Source organism: Silurus aristotelis, assembly GCF_946808225.1.
Source record: "Silurus aristotelis genome assembly, chromosome: 18".
Classification (NCBI taxonomy): Eukaryota; Metazoa; Chordata; class Actinopteri; order Siluriformes; family Siluridae; genus Silurus; species Silurus aristotelis.
This window is the reverse complement of record NC_139591.1, coordinates 12,803,435-12,825,838: the sequence shown is the minus strand read 5'-3', so window position 1 is coordinate 12,825,838 and position 22,404 is coordinate 12,803,435. Positions and strand designations below refer to the sequence as shown.

The window sequence follows — 22,404 nt, the reverse complement described above, 5'->3', positions numbered from 1 at the left end:
CTTCATTCAGCTTTACAGCATCATCAGTTGCTAAAATTAAACTGTAAAAAAACTCTGGCTTGGCAAGTGGTGTATTAGCACGTGTGTGTGTGCGTGCATGTGTGTGTGTGTGGGTGGATGGACAGGCTGCAAATCTAGTTAACCACAAAATGCAGCATGATAAACAAGAAAGAAAAAAAATGCTTATGTGTCCTGTCGCACTGGAGCGATGGCACGGCCAGGATTTAATGATGAGCCTCTGGGTGCCTATTTTTCCTCGCTTGTGCCCGCTCATGTTCTCCCTCCCTCCACTCACCGAGTGCATGTCAAGGCAAAAGAGAGCTTTGACGTGACTGTCTGGATCCCTGTAAGAAAGCAGCTAAATAAAGCCTTAATGACAGCCAATGACAGTTCCACCCTCCTCGCATTATTGCCTTCCCTTCTATTTGAATTACCACTCGACGAATCTACAGGCCTTTACGTAGCCCCAGCACTGACGCAGCCTGTATGTCATGTGATTAGATACTCTGCGAGTACAGACCGCAATCTCAGCTATAAAGATCTTTTTTTTTTTTTTTTTTTTTTTTTTTAAACATTTGTTTTCCAACCCTTTCATTTGTCTAAAGGCTGGACGCTTACTGTGCACGTGTTTATCCGGTGTCTGGGACTGAACGTAAACTCGTCGAAGAAAAAAGCACTTCTCGTTGAGAAGCCACGCAGCACGAGAGCCTGCTCTGAAGTTCAGAGCGGTTTTCTCACATGGCTTGGCACGAGCGAGTCGGTTTGGACGGCATGTCTGATGCAGAGCTGGACAATTCAATCCAGTTCAATTTAATTCAATTAGAGTGAGGTAATCCCCTCTTCCATGCAAATCTTTACATGAGCTCAAACTGATAACGAAGAAAAAGAGAGGATCAAACCTTTGGCAGTGAGATGACTCAGGCTGCTGGTAGAGGAAAAAAAAAAAAAACGCTTAAGTATCTATAGCGCTAGTGTTAGCCGCTAACCAGGAAGTGGCTAACAGCTAACGTTAGCGCTATAAATTCTTAAGCGTTTTATGTCTAGCCTCAAGAATTTCTCTTAACCCAATGAAATCCTGACAATTCCACATATCGAGAGAATAAATGATTGGAAGGATGGAAGGTATGAAGACATTTGTTAATGTATGCTGAAATAAGTAGAACAGTTAATTAGATCATATCTTTAGTACAGAACAAATGTAAAACACACACACACACTTACATACTTGTATGTATTACCCAAATGGGGTCTAACAAATAAACTTTAAACAGTGGAGGAGAGTGGTCCTCTCTCTCTCTCTCTGTCTCTCTGTCTCTCTTTCTGTGTCTGTGTATTTTTGCCCTGGCACTTTGGGACAGCAAGGGAAATAAAGTATCCGCTCCGTCATTAGAAGTAAAACAGTCATTTTGCGCAGACTCCCAATACCCAGGCTGCTTGTGTGTCACTGATTTAGCTACAAATAAAATGCACTGTTAAGTCAGAGGCCACAGATGTATATTTTCTCTTTCTGTGTTCATGACTGTAGCTCAAACACTCATATACACACACACACACACACACACACACACACACACACACACACACACACACACACACACACACACACACACACACAAACAAAGAGCAGGCAGGCAGGCTGGAAATGTGATATATGCAAACACACACACACACACACACACACACACACACACACACACACACACACACACACACACACACACACACACACACACACACATATCCACACACAAACACACAGCTGCAGAAACATATCTCTAAGAGACAGCTCTTATTCAGAGGCCTCATCCCCAGTAAACAGTGTCTCTGCTGCTGCTGAAGCTGCGGGGACTTTCTGGCAGAGCAGACATTTCACAATCACAAAATGTCCACTGGAAAAGCAAACAAGCTGCACTGACCTCCACAGGATCAGCGTATACATTCAATGGGTGCAGATGGATGACCGTGCACATGTACAACAATTTCACTAGCAAAGGAAGGATTTTTTTTTACAAGATTGTACTACATCAAAAGACTAACTGATTGTGAAGAAAAGATTTCAATGAAACAGTACATGTAGGGATACATTCACATTCATCCAAATAGATGTAAAAATAGTGCATTCATTTTAAAATGCTGTCGGAAAAAAATAGCTTGTCCACCCTGAGACGGCTTTATTACCGCTTTATCTGTGTAAAGCTGCTTTGAGACAAAAAAAATTCTATATTTTTTATACAGCACGTGACAAGACACAAAAATATAAGACATTTTGGCCTGTGTCATTTCTATCAGACATTCTTCGAGTCGCATTTCATCGATGTGGCAATGTTAAACGAGTTTTTAAATAGGTGAAGATTTGGAGTTGTTTTGGCGATTAACCCAAGACTTTAAAGTTGTTTGTTTCGCATTTAATAAATCACATGACTGCGTCACATAACTGAAGATACTTTAATATAAATGCCTTATTTCATGCTGATGGCCTGGAAATAGCTCAATATGACATGCCTACAATGATGTAGCACCTTATATATACTTCTGCCAAACAATTCCCAACACTTTAGTACTCTTCTATGTAAAGGTTTTACATAAATATATACAATATAAATATATTTCAACTAAGCAGGACATCTATCATCCATCCATTTCCAGCATTAATAATAATACTTTGTTTTATATGCTATATATACACTTTTTATCGATATAAACGTATACTCTGATTTTTGGTCACTCTGCACTAAAGTTGGCTGTTTACGAAGCTGAAGCTTTTGAGAAATCCAGCTCCTTTATTAAGTGTTCAACTAAAACCACTCTCGAAAAACCAGTGGCATGCTCACTGTTACACTAGTGCTAACACTTAGTATGTAGTTTATATAACAACGGCCTGAACGTGTGATCTTTTTTTATATCGGCCCTTAGGTTGCTGCATTCTTTCTCACAAATAAAAGCATTTCAAAAACACACACCTCGAAGTGGAGACTTCATGGCGGCCTCCACCATGCCGACGAGCAGCTGCAGGCTCTTGGGGTCCTGAGCGAGCCCGGAGGCGAAGGCGGCCAGAGCATCTGCATGCCGGCCCAAGTACTGGAGGGCAACACCCTGTCGGAAGTATGCCTGTAAAGAAAGAGGAACAAAAGGAAAAAAGAGATGTTTTACATGACACACGATATAGAAAAGAAGTTCTGAAAGATTCATATGGGCTTTTTGATGATCCCATTCCACATTTAGTGCCCATGTGGATCATGGTCACTATAGTGTTAGAATGGAATAGTTCAGAAATTTGATGTCTGTGCTATGCTTCAGTAATGTATCCTTCCCAAATCATAGGTACTCATCTAGGTACTCCAAAAGTTTCAAGCAATGATTGCTTTTGAACTCCACGATTGCTTACTGTAACATATCAGTCGAGGGTGAACGCTTCAATACTCTGTACATGGTTTCAATAAGAAAAGAGGAAGACAGAATTTTTACAACTGACAGTATCTGGAGGTCATAAAGGAAATCGTGGGAAGCAAGATTTATATCACATTCCCAAAGCAAATTCTACTTTTCACATTTGTCTTTTCTTTTTTTTTACATACACTATAAAAATGTTGCTTAGTTGTTGGTGATAATGAAGGAGGCCAGATTCCCATCTGTGAAATGCACTAAATGTCATGATGCTATAAACGAGTCTTTTTTTATACCACAGCGCTGGTAAGTCCTCAAATCTGAAGGTGATGATTAATTTTATGACATAGCGGTAAGGTTTATATTAATATGCTTGTTCTAATATGCTGCAGTTCCTATGGCAACAGCCCATGAACTTGTGTGGAGAATGATGCACATAATTAAAGCCTGAAAAAATATGTACTGTTATTTAGCCAACTGACGATATGTGACATTTTTGACAAGTAGATACTTTTAAGAATAAGGAAGAGCCTCCAGTGCCAGAGATTTCAAACAACCACTGTTTTATTTAAGAGACAACTTCAAGAGACAGAAACATGAGAGGATTCTATTGTTTAAACCTGCTATAATGGATAACAGGAACTAACTTATCCTGTGAAGAACAATAAAGTTACAGCCCCAAATCCAAAAAAAGTTGGGACGCTGTGTAAAATCTTTAGAAAAACTAATAAACCCACATTTTATTCACAACAGAACATATAAAAACATAAATGAACTGAACTGAGAAAAAAGTTTTTCCACTATGTAGCATCCCCTCTTTTTTTAATAAGAGTCTTTATACATCTTGGAACTGAGAAGACTAGTTGCTGGAGTTTTGAAAGAGCAATGATGTCCAATTCGTGTCTGATACAAGATTGTATTTGCTCTAAAGTCCTGGGTCTTCTTTGTTATATTTTTCATTTCATAATGGGCCAAATGTTTCCAATTGGTAAAAGGTCTGGACTGCAGTATGTGGTTTATTGCTGAAATATACAAGGCCTTCTCTTGTCTAGATGGTAGCATATGTTGCTCTGAATGGAGTTTTCAGCATTTCTGGTGCATTTCCAGATGTACAAGCTGCTCATTTAACAGGCACTAATACAGTGCAGTCTTTTGAACTGAGTGCTGATAAGCTGGATGTTTCCTCTTCTCTTTATTCTGAATCTTTTCAGAATATTATGTTCAGTTGATGTTAAGAAATTTAGTATTTAAGATTTTTACGTCTTTGTAATGTTGAGGAACATTATACTGGAATTGTTCCATAATTTGTAGACACAGTTTTTCAAAAGTTGATGAACCTCTGCTCCATTTTTTTTACTTCAGAGATACTCTGCCTCTCTACAATAATCTTTTTATACACAATCATGTTACTGATCTGTTGCCAATTAACCTAATTTATTGCAAAATGCTTTAGTAAAGCTTACTTTTCCAGCCTTTTGTTGCCCCGTCTCCACATTTCTAAGATGTGTTGCAGCCATTGAATTCAAAATGACCTTGTGTTTAATTATAATTGTACATTTCCTCGGTTTGAACATTTGATCCCGTTTTCTTTGTAAATACGACATGTATTGTGAGATACGCAAATCATTGCATTCTGGTTTTATTTACCTTTATAGTACACTGTAAACTGAAGATGTACATTGTAAACATATAGTTGTATATTGTATAAAATATTCTTTAAACTTTTCAGTCATTAATATATAAAAAGATTGACCTGGCTTTGTTCAAGTGAAATGAAATGTCAAAATAAGTATGTGACATCCTTCAGATTAATCCCCACCCCCCTCAATTATCAAACAGTAAACTAATCATGCTGCTTATTATTGTATTTTTTTATTATTATTATTTTAACTACAGAACAGAATATTACTCGCTTTGAGATATGTCTTCGGAGGACATATTAACAAAGAGCCTTAGGGAAGAAATCTATCTACCACACCACAGCAAAGCCCATCTCTGCTGTACCATTGTTATATTGTATTACCAATGCCCCATTAGCCAAAGAGGTAGCTCATGCAAACAATTCTAATAATGAATGAAGGCTAATGTAGTCAGTCAGTATGGCAGTATTTGACTGAAGTATCCCTTTAACTGCCATCAGTGCTAATTAGCACTCTGTATGCAGCTCTGTCTCCACGGTCCTGGGAGGGATTGTCTTATACATAATGACTTAATTTTCACTCCGAGGCTCGCTGTCATGATCTAGACTCACCTCCTGTGTTCTCCTCCTGCACTTCCTGCTCCTCTTGTGTGTGTGTGTGTGTGTGTGTGTGTGTTTGGGCACAGCCACCCCAATCAGCTGCGCACCTGCAGCTAATTTTCTCATCATACAACAGCATATATATATATATATATATATATATATATATATATATATATATATATATATATATATATATATATATATATATATATATATATATATAAAAACCCCAGTCTTTCAGCCACTCTTTGCCAGATTGTTCCAGGCTCCCAGTGCAGTATTATTTTTCTTAGGTAAATTCTGGTTTCATCATTGTTTGTTTGTTATATTAATACTACTTTCTCTATCTAGGATTCTCCACTGCCTTCACCTGTTTACTGATCCTCTGAGCCACGGTCTCAGCATTTTCCAGGTCTGTGTACCACCACCCACCCACCCCCCGCACCCCCAATGTTTGACTACAAGGCTCAGTCTTCAAATGAATACATGCATGCGTACGGCCGTGTGGATCAGACATTATAGAAGCTCATTCCTATCTCATCCATATCTTCCCTGGCATCTGGTATTTTTCTGAGAGAGCGGAGAGCTGCGCAATGTGACTAGCTGAATTTATGAGAGCCGGCTGTAATTAATTTCACGGAGCACTGGCAGAGGGTGCGACCCTTTGATTACAGAGACATCATCTCTTTTTGTGGACTGCTTCATTGAAACGAATGGAAAGGCAGATTGAATTCCACACATTAACCTTTAGCCTAAGTGTGTTATTATAGAACCTTGCAGGCCATCACGCACCGCTCACTATTAATTGATTGTGTGTGTGTGTGTGTGTGTGTGTGTGTGTGTGTGTGTGTGTGTGTGTGTGTGTGTGTGTGTGTGTGTAGGAAAGCTTGCCTTCCCCTAAAATATCTTGCTGCACTGTCACATCCTGCAATTACATTTAATCTGCTTCTGACATTTTATTGGATCAATTGATCAACATTTCTTCCACAACAGGCTTTTAAAGCATCCTTTTGCTATGACATTATACACGATGTACTTGGGTTGTTCTCAGAAGCCACGCTTGTGCTAATTGGAGAAATGATTCACACTGAAATCTACCAACTGACTGCTTTAAAATATAGATGACTGCGAATTTGATCCTTATTTATATTAACTCTGAACAATAATTGCTCTAGATAGCTTTTTTTTTTATTTTGCAAATGCCAAGCTAAAATCATGATTTCAAATGCAGCCAGATCGATTAGCATTGAGCCCGTGACATAAATTTGGTAATTTTGCCTCTGTATACAAATCCAAAATGGAATTAAAATGAAAGCAATAGAGATATGACTAAAGTGGACTCTTGCAGCTTTAATTCAAGGGGCTTTTACAAAAAAAGTGACATTCGAAGCCAATTCTATACATGGTCCCTACATAGTAATTGGTAAAAATAACATCATTACAAAGACAAAAATTTTTCTAATACTTGGAGAAAAATCTGATCACCAGAGTTTCCTTTATTGCAGCTGCCTGCTTGTTTGTGGGGAAAAAAATATTTTGGACTATTATCTTTGAAGCATTGTCCAATCAGATTTGCAGTATTTAATCTGAGCAAAACTTCTTTTTTTTCTTAGCAGAAGACACTACAGATTTCATCCTGATACTTCTATCAGTAGTCACACCATCACTAAACACAGATTTATTCAAGCTTGTTTGACCGATGATGGTGATATGCTTTGGACTGTTCCTTTTCTCCTCCATACACTTCCAATAATTCTTGCACATTTCATTCTTGGTTTCATCTGGGCAAAGAATCCAGAGTCTTGTTCTGCTAGATCTTTATATATCTATATTTTTTTTCAGCTTAATACCACATTAAATATTGAAGAAACAGGTCACAGCTGTCAAATGTATAATGAATTTTGAGCTTGTGAAAAGAAACTACGGCTGTATTTCGTAAGGAAGTGATGCAGTACTTTCATTTTTGTAAAGTCTACACTTTAATCACATATTGACTGTGTAATTTTAAATCTATCTTGGTGGTATACAGAGGCAAAATTACAATAAATGAGAGCTTATTGCAATCATACAGACTCTGGTAAAAACAAGACTTTTTTTAAGTATGGAGTTTAGTTTAAATACACTGAGTATTTACAAAGATGTAGATACATATTAGAGAGGGGAAAAAAAGTGTATGAGGGAATGTGCATCTTTGTTCAGTCTTTTCAGAAAGCTCTTGGCTCTGGCGCACAGCGAATCTTTGATGAGAGCTTTTAAACAAATTGCACTCAAAGAAATGTCATTCAGGATCTTGGCAAGATAAAGAAGATGCGCGGTTTGTTTCAGAGCTACAATTTCATTTCTTTAAAACGTTTCTTATTTACTATCAAATAACCCCCACCAATTATAAGAAGTTATTCATTTATTAGTGAGCAAATACTTCTGTTTACAGATTCTTTTGCACCATGTATGCCTCTCACCAGTTTGACCCCCCACCTCCACCTGACCTTGTGCCATTTAAGACTTTTATTTTCAGTTGACAAATTCCTTTTCTTCCCCCACACACATTCCTCACACTTACATGTACACACTGCTTCATTATGGGTCTTCACAGCCTTCAAGTCCCTTTAGAAACGACCAAAATGGCAACTGCTTTTGACAGGCTACCATCTAATCGCCGCATGTAGTCAAGCGTGAACACAAACACAGTGCATAACTCCTAATCTACCACCTTATCACACACCTTAGTGCTTTGCTGATCTGTATGTATGAACAGATGATTAGGGAATGAGGGGGTGTAGCGGGGGGACAGGATTGTCGGCAAGGTAAAGTAGGTGTTTCAGCTTAACTCCATCCAACCATGAAGCTCAGCTTGTTCAATGCGAACTTGCCTTTCATCCCGAAGCCTGCTTCTGAAGAGCTCTATTCATGAAAAAAGAAATCATGCTGATGGTTTTATTTAAGAGCTCTACAACTGGAGAAGTCGTCTCGGGCTACACGGTTTACTTTGCCTTCTAGTAAACAAACAAACAAACATTCCCGCGTTACGCCGCTCCCGCACCTAAATTGCCTGTCTTGTTTCAGGGGCTTTATAGGCTTTTAAATTTGGCACTTAAGCTGCAATCACTTTCTTTCCGCTCTCCCAGCCAGGATTAAAATGATTCCTGGGTAACAGTAGTGTTTATAAAAAAAAAATTATAAAAAGCACTCGGAGTAAACAACTGTATAGCATTGACAACATAAGTGGTGCTACCCTGATTCATTTGGATGCTGTGATGTGTAGCTTGCTGACTGATTGTACACCATCAGTAGAAGGTGGAAATGCCTTGGTATGTACTTATACAAGTCTCTACCCAGCAAAATAGCTTCTAAACTTACCAGCTGCCTAGCAACATTTTCCTGCCTTCTTCCCACAATGTGCTTCGCTATCACTTTGCTCAAAGCATGCAGACAGCGAGCATGCAATTAGCTCCCTAATAAAACGCCCTCTAGCCGCAAATTCGCGGGCAGGTACCCTCCGAAAGTGACGCGATGGCTTATTTACGCTGCAGTGCAACTGGGTAGCTTTGGTCCTCTATAGAATCAAATGTGACATACATTGCCAAAGATGTCGGAGCAGATGTCGAGATGATATTAGTCATGCAAGAGCGGGCAGATCGCGCCAGCCTTCCCTGAGTGCACGGTTCGATCGATAGGTCCACATCAAACCACCGAGAAGTGCGTGGAAAAGGTCATACTTCAGAGCAGTGATCAATACACGCATTGCAAATTCACGGTCTGTTACAAGTGTTGCACGCTGGAACAATGACACAATCAAGAAATCCGATTCTAACCTGGCTTTAAATCAGAGAATGAGCTTCATCAGAGGGTGCGAGAGAAAAACGTTGTCAATAGTTTATTATGAGGGATCTATCTTATAGTCCCTGGGTGCTGCTTTATGTCTGATGAGCTTCTGCTTACAAAAAAAGCTACTGCACTGCAAAAATGTAGTAATATAGCAAAAAAACATTTGTAAACATATATAAACGATAAACGTCGGCACTGAACAGTACCATAGGATAACCTCATGCATTCTGTGCCATACTGATTACCTGCTGTTCCGAGCTGAAGGAGAACAGAGAGCAAGAGGAGTCTAACACTTGAAGTCGGGAGTATTAGCAGATGCCTCAATTATCTTTACTTACATTAATCAAGACCAGATGGCGACTGAGCAAAAAATATCCCTGGCTTAAGTGCTGTAGATACAAATTATGCACGTCTGAGGAATATTAGTAGCCATCAACTGTGGAGCGAAAAGTAAAATTTACTCTATTCACATGCCTTGTGGTTCCAATGCCTGGGAGAGCTGAGACATCTTCTATCCAGAGCATGTCAGTGCACCATATTAACCTTCTCAGCTCAGTCCCTTCAGGCACATCAGCACGCTAGCTCTGACGACTGACTGTTCACCGTCGTGCAGGAATGTTACAGTAACGTGGAGGCTACGTAGTATTAACACGTTCTTATTAATACATCAATTCAGCCTTAATGTTTGAAGTGTTTCTCCTTTCCAATGAGGGAAAAACAAACCACATGAGTATCAAGAATCAAGACAGCAGCATCAGCAAAGCTGAAAAGATGAGACAGATGGGCTGAGAGTTGAAGACTACAGAGATTCAAATTTTTAGCGCATTGCTACAAAAACGTCCTAATGTAAGACGAAAAAAACCAAAAAAAAACACGAATACAGGCTGAGCTCTTGCCAGTGACATTCCTCCTGTAAAAAGAGTCCATCAAGGGCTTGATTTCCATCACTATCAGCTAAAAATCATTTAGTATCGACTGTGGCCAATGCAAACAATAGCTGCATGATGTTGCTGATATAAGCAAGTAAAAGAATAGCTTGCAACAATGAGCAGTTTGACTTTGAAAAGAATGACTGGCTCAAAACCGCTCCAAGAAATAAGAGTAAATAATTTGACCTGTGAATCTACAACACTGACACGACTTCATTCAGTTGCCATGTGCTATTCCTCAATCCTAGGTGACTATTTTCAGGGCTGGCAGTGTAGCATCCAAAAAAAACAACAACAGGAAAGCCACAAAGATGCTACATTGACAAGTGTTTAGATCTTCATGCCTTGTCACAAGTAAATAAGTGATACATCAAGTACAAAAGTGTGTGACAAAGGGAGGAAAGAGGAGTGGACAGATGGAGTAAGGCTGGGTGTATAAATCTCTCCTCATGGCTGGTTATTGTCCAGCAACTCTGTTTCCAGGTTGCCTGGAATGCAGATGCTTAGCTCCCCCAGGAGATTACCAGATAAATAGACGCTAATGCATAACAGATGCACAAAGCCCAAATATAGACCTGCTAATTCCACACAGTTTTGTTCAAGCTGCGTGTTTAGAAGAATAGCTTGACCAAACAAAAGCAACATATGTGTAGTTCTGTTAGTTTGGAGGGGTTGGTGGTCACTTGTTTTCTGGTGTAGGTCCCTTAACCCAGTTCTTAGGTAGGGACAGTGCAAGGCTTTAAGAGTCATTCATACCGATCCAGTTCAAGGTAGCCAGATTTCGGTGACCATCTGTGGAGAGATTAAAGTGCTGAAAGGCGAACAACAAACCTTAATTGAAACCAATGTCATCAGCTGTTTCAAGCTGGAAAACCGGCCCAAAATAACAGAGCAAAGCTCCATGAATATTAATCTGTATTGTTGTGGAAAGCAAATCAAACATCATTAATCTGGACATGCATGGCTTTGTAAGTGGTCCAAAAGAGACAAACAAATGCATTCCACTGCCAGATGCAGCCAGCGAGTCACATGACCCCAACGACCCAACTGTCCGAGATCATGGTCCAACAGGCAGAAACAAGCTGGAAAACATTGACAGATGCGGTGTTTATCAAACAGCTCAAAACAACTTCATTACTATGGGATGTGTTTTCGGGCCGCGCTGCTCTGAAAGCGGATCCTGCGCTGCGACTATCTTCTGACACAGACACCATACAGGTGTAGTCTGAATGATCCGAGTGGAATTTTAGAGTATTACTAACTCCCTCGTTCCTCCTCGTCTTAGCAGCATGTCTGAACCTTGCTGATAGGATAGCCTTGACTGTACTAGCATCCAGACAAGATGTCCCCAACGGCGCAGGGTTTGCAGTACCGAGTGCACTGAAGTACGAAATTGAGGCTGCCACAAGTTCAGCTGTTTATTCGTTTATTTTTTTTTTCTTGTTCCCCCGAAAGAGTCTCATTTCATACAACAAGGGGTTTAGGCAATTACTTGTGACAATAGCTGGCATGGCAGCCACGGGAAGGATTGATCCGGACAAGCAAGAACCCTGTTTGCTTTATTAAAAGCCATTCATCACCGTGCTTGGGTGTAATGGTGCAGAGAGCACTGTAGGATACTTTGTGCGTGTTTGTGATGGAGGAGGACGAACACTGACAACGAGGAAGAAATGTTTCATTAGTACACATCTCAGGTTCCGGTGGATGTTAAAAGAAAACTATTCAACTGCACTACAGCTGCAAGAACACCCACTTTGCCTGAGGGCTCGCTTCACTTTTTTCCCATCTTGTCTTATCCCAACTCACCTTAGCTTCCTGTGTGGACTGGCTACCAGTACATGTTGATCGATATACTACATGAAAGTAGGTGCAATTCAGGGTCAAGGTCAGGAACGCCTGCGCACAGAGAAGTACAGTAAAAAATTTTTTCAGATGTTCACCTATTGAAGAGTGAGGTTCTGCTGGGGATTAGTTCAGCACTGTGTCACTTTCCTTTCTAAACTAGCAGCACAAGTAGTAATGAAGGGCAGAAAAACAAGTGGGGGAGTGCAGCCCTAAAGAACGAACTGACAGGAACATACATAATTGGGCTGTCAGGTGGATATGTAAAGCTGAACTCTGGAGGGGGCTGATTTTACTGATAAAGGTCATCACTCGCCAGCTGTGAAGACAATGACAGCCCAACATGGCTAATACCTGTCTAGCGGTATGAGTCTTCAGCATGTTCTTCAAGTACTGAATAACAGCAAAGATGCTTAAACAAGTAAGCATGGTGCTTCTTCATTATTTATTTGCTAGCGGTTGTCAGATGTTAGCACATAGATGATTAATTAATAAAAATATAACAAAAGATTTAAAATACATGTCCCATATTAGCAACAGACCTTTTTTGTTTGGCCTTATGAATCCATAGCACAATTAATTGCACTTGTACATAAAGCCCATTGTTCTGCTGCTAAATACCAAACAAACAGCATTTAACTACAAACCAGTCCTTATATGAAGTCACTGGCTCTGAATTCGTGCTTCTCATGCAATGGCATACCTAGGCCATTGCTTAAATGATTCACCTACTTCTGATTTACACTCGAGACAAACTGCCAGCAGCTTGAAACCACCTTGTGCTTTACTGAGCTCTTTCTTCTCGTCCCAAGGAGAATCCGACGTATCTGCAAAATCCCTCCCCCTTAACCCTGCTTTCTCCAAGAGGCACAAACACGCAGGCAGCCTTGCACTCGTAGGCGGATGACACGTAAAGGAAAACAGAGATCCAAGGAGTCCATTAATGTGTGGTTGGACTGCGTGAATTAAACTAAGGAAGCCTCCGGGTCTGTCAGACTGGTTCAAAGCCTCTTTATGGCTATAGCAAGGAGGAGAGCAAAACTCTGTTGCCAACATTCTCAGCAGGCTGCTCTGCTGATGTCAGCGCAGAGAATAGACATGGCTGCCCGCTTCCTCTGACACTAATAAAGCAGGGGCGTCAAATACTTTGCTGCCTCTGACTGGCAGCAAGAGACCGGTGGAGGCGAAAAAACAGCTTCTTCTGTAATTGAAATCAAACTGCAGGGCTGGCAACTACCAATGAGGCGTCGGCTGGGATGCAAGAGCTGCGTCTCACCCTGCTCAGAATAGAGCCTGCTCTCAGAGGCTTGCAGAAAAAAAGCTTTTTGAAATTAACACTATTAACACATATTCAGAAAGCAAAGAGCGTGTCACACAGTAGGGGGAAGTGTCTAGCGGTGAACTGCTCTCTATAAAGCGAAAAAAAAAAAAAATCGAAGACAATAATTGAGCAGCATGATAGCGAGATGAGGTGAGACAATTAGGCATGCGCTGCCTTAAGGGTGATCTGTATACCCATCTGCAAACGGCTTTTGATCTTCAGCAGCTTTTTTTAACAAACGGCGCTCTGTGAAGTGCTGAAAACCGTTATGATGCAACGTGATGAAGTCATGTCTGTGCATGGCTCCAAGTTTCTACAGTGCTCTTTGAACTTGCTGTTAATTTTACAGGTAGTGCCATACAGCAGGGCAAAGAAAGATGCCATTCAGTGGCCCTTGGCAGGCGGTTAATCTACTGCAGCCGAGACAAGGATCTGACAGGGTTTGACCTGTAGGGGAGACATGACTTCACTACTCATGCAATCAACAGCTTTCCGACAATAATTTAGTAGCAGTCCCCCCAGCCATGTTGGCGCCAATGAACAGTGCCTTCAAAGCTTTTAGAATAATTCATACAAGCAGTTACTTATAAAGATCCTCCTCTTTTTGAGAAAATAAAAGCTCATATAAAAAAGTTAATAAACAAGTCATGCATTACTGTTACCCTGTGTCATAGTTCATTAAACTGGAGTTCAAAGTCAAAAAAAAAAAAACGGCAGAAGATTCTGAAAACAAAAACAGACAGATGAGTCACAAAGCTCTTCGACCCGGCTCTTATCCAGTTGTTCCTACCTGCATATGTCACGTTTACTGACAGCGCGTAATGGGTGACCTTTAGCTAGTCCTGAACCAACACACATCTCCGCTAATACTAACCTTCTGCTAGGCAAAGTCCGATGAGCAGGCATGCGGTGTGACACCAAGCTCATTATATATCTTTGGTTTGCAAAGGAGCAGTTCATTACTGTCACCAGCTGAGCACACAACACCTCTCCTTTGCTTATGAAGATGGAATGAACTCAGCAAGGGTCTATACTAGGACTGGATGAATAATTAAAATTCACAGTATGAGCACTGTGCAAAACAGTATCCCATTTTTCAGGATATCTAAGGGTTATGTATATCACCACTACTACGTGATAAAAAAACAGATACTTAGATGCAGACACAGCTAGTTATAGAGATAAAGCTAGTAAGGCAGATACTGCTAGTTATAGAGATAAAGCTAGTAAGGCAGATACTGCTAGTTATAGAGATAAAGCTAGTAAGGCAGATACTGCTAACTATAGAGATAAAGCTAGTATTGCAGATACTGCTAATTATAGAGATAAAGCTAGTAACGCAGATACTGCTAGTTATAGAGATTAAGCTAGTAACACAGATACTGCTAGTTATAGAGATTAAGCTAGTAACACAGATACTGCTAGTTATAGAGATTAAGCTAGTAACGCAGATACTGCTAATGATAGAGATTAAGCTAGTAACGCAGATACTGCTAATTATAGAGATTAAGCTAGTAACGCAGATACTGCTAGTATTGCAAATACTGCTAGTTAGAGAGATAAAGCTCGTTACACAGATACTGCTAGTTAGAGAGATAAAGCTAGTTACACAGATACTGCTAGTTAGAGAGATAAAGCTAGTAACGCAGATACTGCTAGCTTTAGAGATAAAGCTAGTATTGCAGATAATGCATTAGATAGATAGATATTTAATTTTATAATGATAAGAACGTGCTATATTAGCTAGCTAGCTTTTCAAATCTCTGTATTGACATCTGCTACATGTACTAAAATCTGCTTTTCATTTTGATGCTAATTTCTATTCACAAGCCAATTATTTCCCTTTAAATGAAAGTCTACTGTTTGAAGTCAACATCTCTGTACAACAGATCTAAAGAGCTGCAGTCTGCTTACTACCTTGTCAAATCTGATTGCAGAAAACGATGTATTAGCGCAAGTATAGATCACTTAGCTGGAAAATTACTGTCATATTTTTAAGCACACTTGTTAAGTATTTTTATCTAAAGAACACAGAAATGATATCTTCACTACAAAAACACTATGCAGCTAGTAATCAGTGGCATGTTCATCTAGTGCATCACTTTCCAATTATACCATCACACTACTAGTCTTTCAAAATGGAAGAAAAATCTCTCCATCAAAATGAATATAACGGGGTATCTTTATATCTCGCTTGTCAAATACACGCACAAAAAAATATATATAAACAGTACAGTCTGGTTTTCTTTGTGTTTTTTACAGGATATAAATTATAATTCGTTTAAAACCTGAATCATGCTGTTAGGTCTTTTCAACCTTACACCAAAATAATTAAATTAATGAAAAACAAAAAACTTAAATAAACTTTCTTTTCGGCTTCTCCCGTTAGGGGTCGCCACAGCGGATCCTCCGCACGTTTGATTTGGCACATGTTTTACGCTGGATGCCCTTCCTAACGCAACCCTCCCCAATTTATCCGGGCTTGGGACCGGCACTAAGAGTGGCTGGGGATGGTTCCCTGACCGGGAATCGAACCCGGGTCGCAGCCGTGGGAGCGCTGCATCTTAACCAAAAACAAAAAACTTAAATAACTACCTTTAAAAAAATAAAATAAAATAAATTCTATAACCATCCAACTCCTTGTTGGTGAGCTGCCTCTAATTAATTGTGAAAGGATGAAATCTTAGGCAATTAGTAGAGACCTTCCTCGGAGCATTTAAAGCGCATCGAATGCTGCTAAAAATGTCAGATATTCAAACACAATTAAGGTTCTTCTTACAGCTCGCAGACTGCTAAAGAACCACCCTAATTTTTCTAGTTTTGAATTAAATCTAAGCAGTTCAAATCCAGTAACTATAATGATACAAAAGTACAGATACAGTTTTGTTTACAAAAAACTGAAAGATAATGTACCTTTATAGACCTTTTTCAGAAAAGTAGTAGTGGGTTACAACTTACAGCTGTTCTGCAGTCATATAATTAAATTAAATCTTGAGAGCTGATGCTAACAATTTCTAAAGGTGTCCCAACTTTTGTTGATTATTTACCCCTTGTCTGTATAAAAGCAGTGTTTGAACAGACTGTGCTACATCCTCTTAAGTAATTTAAGATTATTTTAATATTATTTATTATTAAGGGGCAGTTATTAAAGGAGACAAACACACCAGTAAAACACTTAAAAGTGAAGGTTTTTCTATAGAGAAATTGCAAAGAAAACTAAGGTGTGAGTGAGCATGATTTCCTACACTATTAAAAGGCACTTGGAAACTGGAGGAGGCCTAGCAGACCCCAAACCACAAGGGAATCAGAAAACAAGTTTTCTGAGCATCAACAGCTTCTGTGAACGGCCGGTTACAGGACAAGCACAGCTTAACACTAATCGAAGTAAACAAGTCTGAGTTTCACTGTGTAGAGAATCCTGACACAGAGTCAGTCACTTGTACAAACAGTATCACCTTAAACCAAAACTACTACCACAGCTTTTTGCAATACCCTCTGATATACAGTACACCTAAGTGGTCAGGGTTCATCCTACAGAAGGATAATGATGCAAATACCTCCAGGCTGTGCCAAAACTATTACAAGAAAAATACAGTAGGCTTCAAATCATGAAATGACCAGCACAGTCTCCAGACTTTCATTCCATCCAGCTGGTTTGGGACGAACTGGACAGAAAGGTGAAAGCAAAGCAACCTACAGGTGTAACACATTTGTATAAACATCTGCAACAGTGTTGGGAAAAACTTTGTGGCTTTGCAAAAAGCCATGTGTGTTTAGCTGTCACATCTGAAAATACAGGCTACTTTGATAAGTAAAATATTAAATTAGATGAAATTTTGTTAAACAAAACAGGTCCATGATTGTTTCATTTCTAATTGTGTATTTATTCAAAATCTAATTGTTTAATTTCAATAACACACTTGTTTTTCTGTTCTACCTTAAATGAATACTTTTCAAGCTTTTAATACTCTAATCAAAGTGGGCATAGAGAAATATGGATGCTTTATGCAAATGTTTATTATTAGTGAAACTATACTTAACAGAGCATAAAGACAAAATATAAAATCTAATTATGGTCTTTTAAAATACATAAATCGTCAGGACACCACACGGAACTTTTGCCATGTTTCCACAGGGACGGTTTTTATTGACGGATGTGTCAATAGTCGTGGCGGCTTTTGGTGCTTGATTTGAAACTTGCTGCATCAGTAAAGCAAATGTTTAAAAATGTATGCGCTGCATTAATAGCACGTTAATAAAATTAGTGCTGTTAATGAGTTATATGTGTGTGTGTGTGTGTGTGTGTGTGTGTGTGTGTGTGTGTATATATATATATATATATATATATATATATATATATATATATATATATATATACAGTATGAATGTACGTGAATTGCTAATAGGCACTTGCTGTATTTGCTGAGGCTTCAGTTTGCTGGAAGCTGCTGCACTGATCACTGTGCATTGTTGTGGAAATGACTCGGTTTCTTTTATGCTAATTCAGAGATGCTTTGAGCAGACCGGGTCCAAAGCACCAGAGATAATGTGCCTGATTCTATTGAGCGTTTAGGGGATGATTTGCTCGCTGAAATTGTTTACTGACTCGGCTGAAAAAAGCCAGCAGATTAAAGTGGCTGGATAACAAAAGACGTTTCACCTCCACACTAACACAGATCGTGACTGATAGTGAATACTTGAACCTCGTACTGTGCCACAGATATACAACAGACAAATAAGTAGCTTTCATTTTTTTGACTGTTATTCTCGTCTCTGAATTTTCAGAGACGAGAATGTTATAACCTGTTATAACGTTATAACGAGACTGTTAAAACCTGGTTTATAATATATTTTTGTCAATCATGCCTGCGTAGATCATTTAAAGCTTGAAATGTACTGATTCTAGTCAGCAACAAAATTGCGGCATCGTCTGCTGAAACCACCAAATGGCAACTACAAGCCGGTGGCATTTTAAAATCCATGTCCACCTTTGTTTGAAAGATTTCAAAAGGTCACATCTTGCTGTCACAGTGTGAAGAAGAATTCTGGATGAGAGAATGTGTGTGTATGTGTGTGAGAGAGAGAGAGAGAGAGAGAGAGAGAGAGAGAGAGAGAGAGAGAGAGAGAGAGAAAGAGAAATTGTTCCCAGGTTGGCAAAACAAAATGGATGTACTGTTGCTCAGTCCAGGCAAGCAAAAGGGAGCTACAGACAGGATCCGGTTCGATCTGTCAGACCAGGCATCTGAGTCGCACAGTGATTGAGACTGTCTGAATGACCGAAAGTACCAACAAAAAGAGATGACGTGTATTTAAGATAAGGGATTCCCGTCTGCTGCTGAGATGTTAACAGGAAGCTTCACTCAGTCGCAGGCTCAGATGCCGAGAGATTAAACAACACCTTGTTATTATTTATCATCAGTCACACAGGAGTCCCTTGCAGTTTTTCTCTCCTCGTAGCCATATCACTTGTGTTCACAGCATTTTAGGAAGCGTTTTTTGTGTGTGTGTGTGTGTGTGTGTGTGTGTGTGTGTGTGTGTGTGTGGGGTGCTTCCCTGGTCAGCAGGGCAAAACAAGTGGTCTGGTAGGCTGATGATACTTTTATTTACAGGATTTCACTACCGGTTCACTCCAGTTAACATCCATTTGGCAGAGAAAATAATACACAACCTTTCTCTTCTGGCATGCTGTTGTGCATATTTTTAAAGCAATTTAATGATTGAGAAGTGCTGCTTAATTACAGTGTCTAGGTGTAATTATTGCACTTCAGCACTAAATCACAATCCAGGTGCTTAAGGAGTTGGCTTTGCCCAGGAGGCAGCTGTCGTAGTGCTGCCAGGCAGAGAAGAGGACTGTAGAAGGAGGCTCCGGATTCATCACTGGAAACAGGAATCGCACACTATGGCAGGCCAAGTACACAAAAAACCCCCCAAAAAAACCAGCTGCTGGCTTGCCACTAGTCCAGACACACCAGTCAATCACAACACTATATTTGTCTTGTTCCTCCCCAGTGGAAACCACCATTTCTCTCCACTTACCTCATTATTTGTTACTCGCTTTCTTCTTTGCCAGGCGCAAAAAAGGTCCCATGGAGGTCCCATGACAATGCAGATGAACACAGGAAGGACAAACGCCCCAACCCCCCTACCAATCCTGTTAGCTTCAACTACAGTGCGTGACTGGCATTGTTGTATGAGGTAATTATACTGTCAATCAAGTCTCGCACGAGTGACCTCTAGGTCAAGAGGAGGACATGTATTGAGAGTGGGCCAACTGTTGTTTAAGTCAAATGTGACCTGTGATATGTTCACATGTCCTGTAAAATCTCTACAGCACAGGAAATGATGAGCTGGGTTTAATTAGTATCACACTTATCAGCTACTGCAGAACCAATATTGCAGATAAATACAGCTCTGGGTCAGCTGAGGTCCGCTAGACCATTTTAATCAAATCAGATCAAATCGGAGCGGTTAGAAGGTATCAGATATTTTTCTTTTAATAAAAGCAGCTCAGTACATTATTGTTTCTATAGTAACCACTAATGACTATAGCCGTCTATGAGGGGCACTCACATAAACAGATTTTTTGATGCGTAATTTTCAGTATGGTTGATATGTTTTCTGTGAGGAGACTTTAGCCTTTCAAAACGAGCTCATGATCTGATTTCTGTCTGTCAGGTTTGATGCTTAAATGCCCACTGTAAGCACTCTGACCTGTCTGCGATTCACAGCAACCTAATGCACTGTATTCTGAGACCTTTTTATCATAGCCACAGTTGCTCTTTCGTAGCATTTGGACGAGAACAGGCAAGCCTTTGCTCCACACATGCATCGATCACCCTTTAGCACCGGTCACAAGTTTACTGATTGTCCTTACTTGGGCCACCTGTGGGAACACACCACAACACCTGCATACTGGGAACACCCCTCAACACCTGCGTACTGGGAACACCCCTCAACACCTGCGTACTGGGAACACCCCTCAACACCTGCGTACTGGGAACACCCCTCAACAACTGCGTATTGGGAACACCCCACAACACCTGCGTACTGGGAAAACCACACAAGACCTGGTTACTGGGAACACCACACGAAACCTGCGTACTGGGAACACCACACAAGACCTGCGTACTGGGAACACCACACAACACCTGCGTACTGGGAACACCACACAACACCTGCGTACTGGAAACACCCCACAACACCTGCGTACTGGGAACACCACACAACACCTGCGTACTGGAAACACCCCACAACACCTGCGTACTGGAAACACCCCACAACACCTGCGTACTGGAAACACCCCACAACACCTGCGTACTGGGAACACCACACAAGACCTGCGTACTGGGAACACCACACAAGACCTGCGTACTGGGAACACCACACAAGACCTGCGTACTGGGAACACCACACAACACCTGCGTACTGGAAACACCCCACAACACCTGCGTACTGGGAACACCACACAACACCTACGTACCGGAAACACCCCACAACACCTGCGTACCGGAAACACCACACAAGACCTGCGTACCGGGAACACCACACAACACCTGCGTACTGGAAACACCACACAAGACCTGCGTACTGGGAACACCACACAAGACCTGCCTACTGGGAACACCCCACAACACCTGCGTACTGGGAACACCACACAAGACCTGCGTACTGGGAACACCACACAAGACCTGCCTACTGGGAACACCGCACAACACCTGCGTACTGGGAACACCGCACAAGACCTGCGTACTGGGAAAACCACACAACACCTGAGTACTGGAAACACCCCACAACACCTGCGTACTGGGAACACCACACAAGACCTGCGTACTGGGAACACCACACAACACCTGCGTACTGGGAACACCACACAAGACCTGCGTACTGGGAACACCACACAAGACCTGCGTACTGGGAACACCACACAACACCAGACCTGCTTCTCAGTTGTCCAGTCATAATCTGGCCCATGTAAAGTGAACAAGATCCTAACACTTGCCTATTTTCTTCTGCTTCCAACACAACAAGTTCGAGACCTAATGTATCTCACCCTTTGACTGGTGCATTTTATTAAAATAATCAAAATAATTTATTTACATTTTTTTAAATATACTTTGCTGATTGGTGTACATATCCCAGCATAACATTTATTCATGTCAAATATAATAAAGATTAATAAACTGTTCCCTGTAGTAAAAAAAAAAAAGTACAAAAATAAAAATTTAAAAAACGACAAAAGCAATACAGAAAAAAAAAAAATCCATGTTAGCTTGTTACAGAGGATTATTGTATTTTTTTAAAGTGTTTTTTTTTAGATTCTTTGTTAGATCCAATATTGGCCTAAAATCTATCGGAAGAAACAGATCATGTTTTAATAAACCCTGTTTTTACCAAATCTTTCATTTTATTAGAAGGACTACCTCATGGTTCATTGTCTATGGCTGTCAGGATGGGGGGTAAATTACAACCACTGTGACACACACACACACACACACACACACACACACACACACACACACACACACACACACACACACACACACACACACACACACACAGAGTGAAGAGGGCACTGGGAGCAGAGGCCTCAGAAGGCTTTATTGAATCTTTAATAAACCCACACCACTAACCCACCACTTCCTTTAAAAAAGAAATATAATCCACATACACTTACACAATCGTCCTGCTACTTGATAGAGGCAATAAGATTTATCTGGGCAGTTCCAGGATAATCCAATTCAGTCTCTTTGCTTGTGTGCGTTTCTACCCTTTGTGACACCACTAGAACAAAAAACAATCATCCTGACACTTTAGCTAGCTGTCAATCACACTGTACAAGCACAGTAAAAGCAGGCATGATA

The 22,404-nt window shown here is 40.4% G+C and overlaps 1 protein-coding gene across 6 annotated transcripts in view; it reads right to left on the bottom strand.

The window, feature by feature from the left end:
* ttc28 (tetratricopeptide repeat domain 28) overlaps positions 1-22,404 on the bottom strand; it is a 235,723-nt gene that overhangs the window by 82,940 nt on the left and 130,379 nt on the right. For all 6 annotated transcript variants that reach the window (XM_083569228.1, XM_083569229.1, XM_083569230.1 and 3 more), the window contains one exon: positions 2,961-3,108. In XM_083569228.1, coding sequence (XP_083425354.1) covers positions 2,961-3,108 — 148 coding nt within the window. The remainder of the gene's footprint in view (positions 1-2,960; positions 3,109-22,404) is intronic.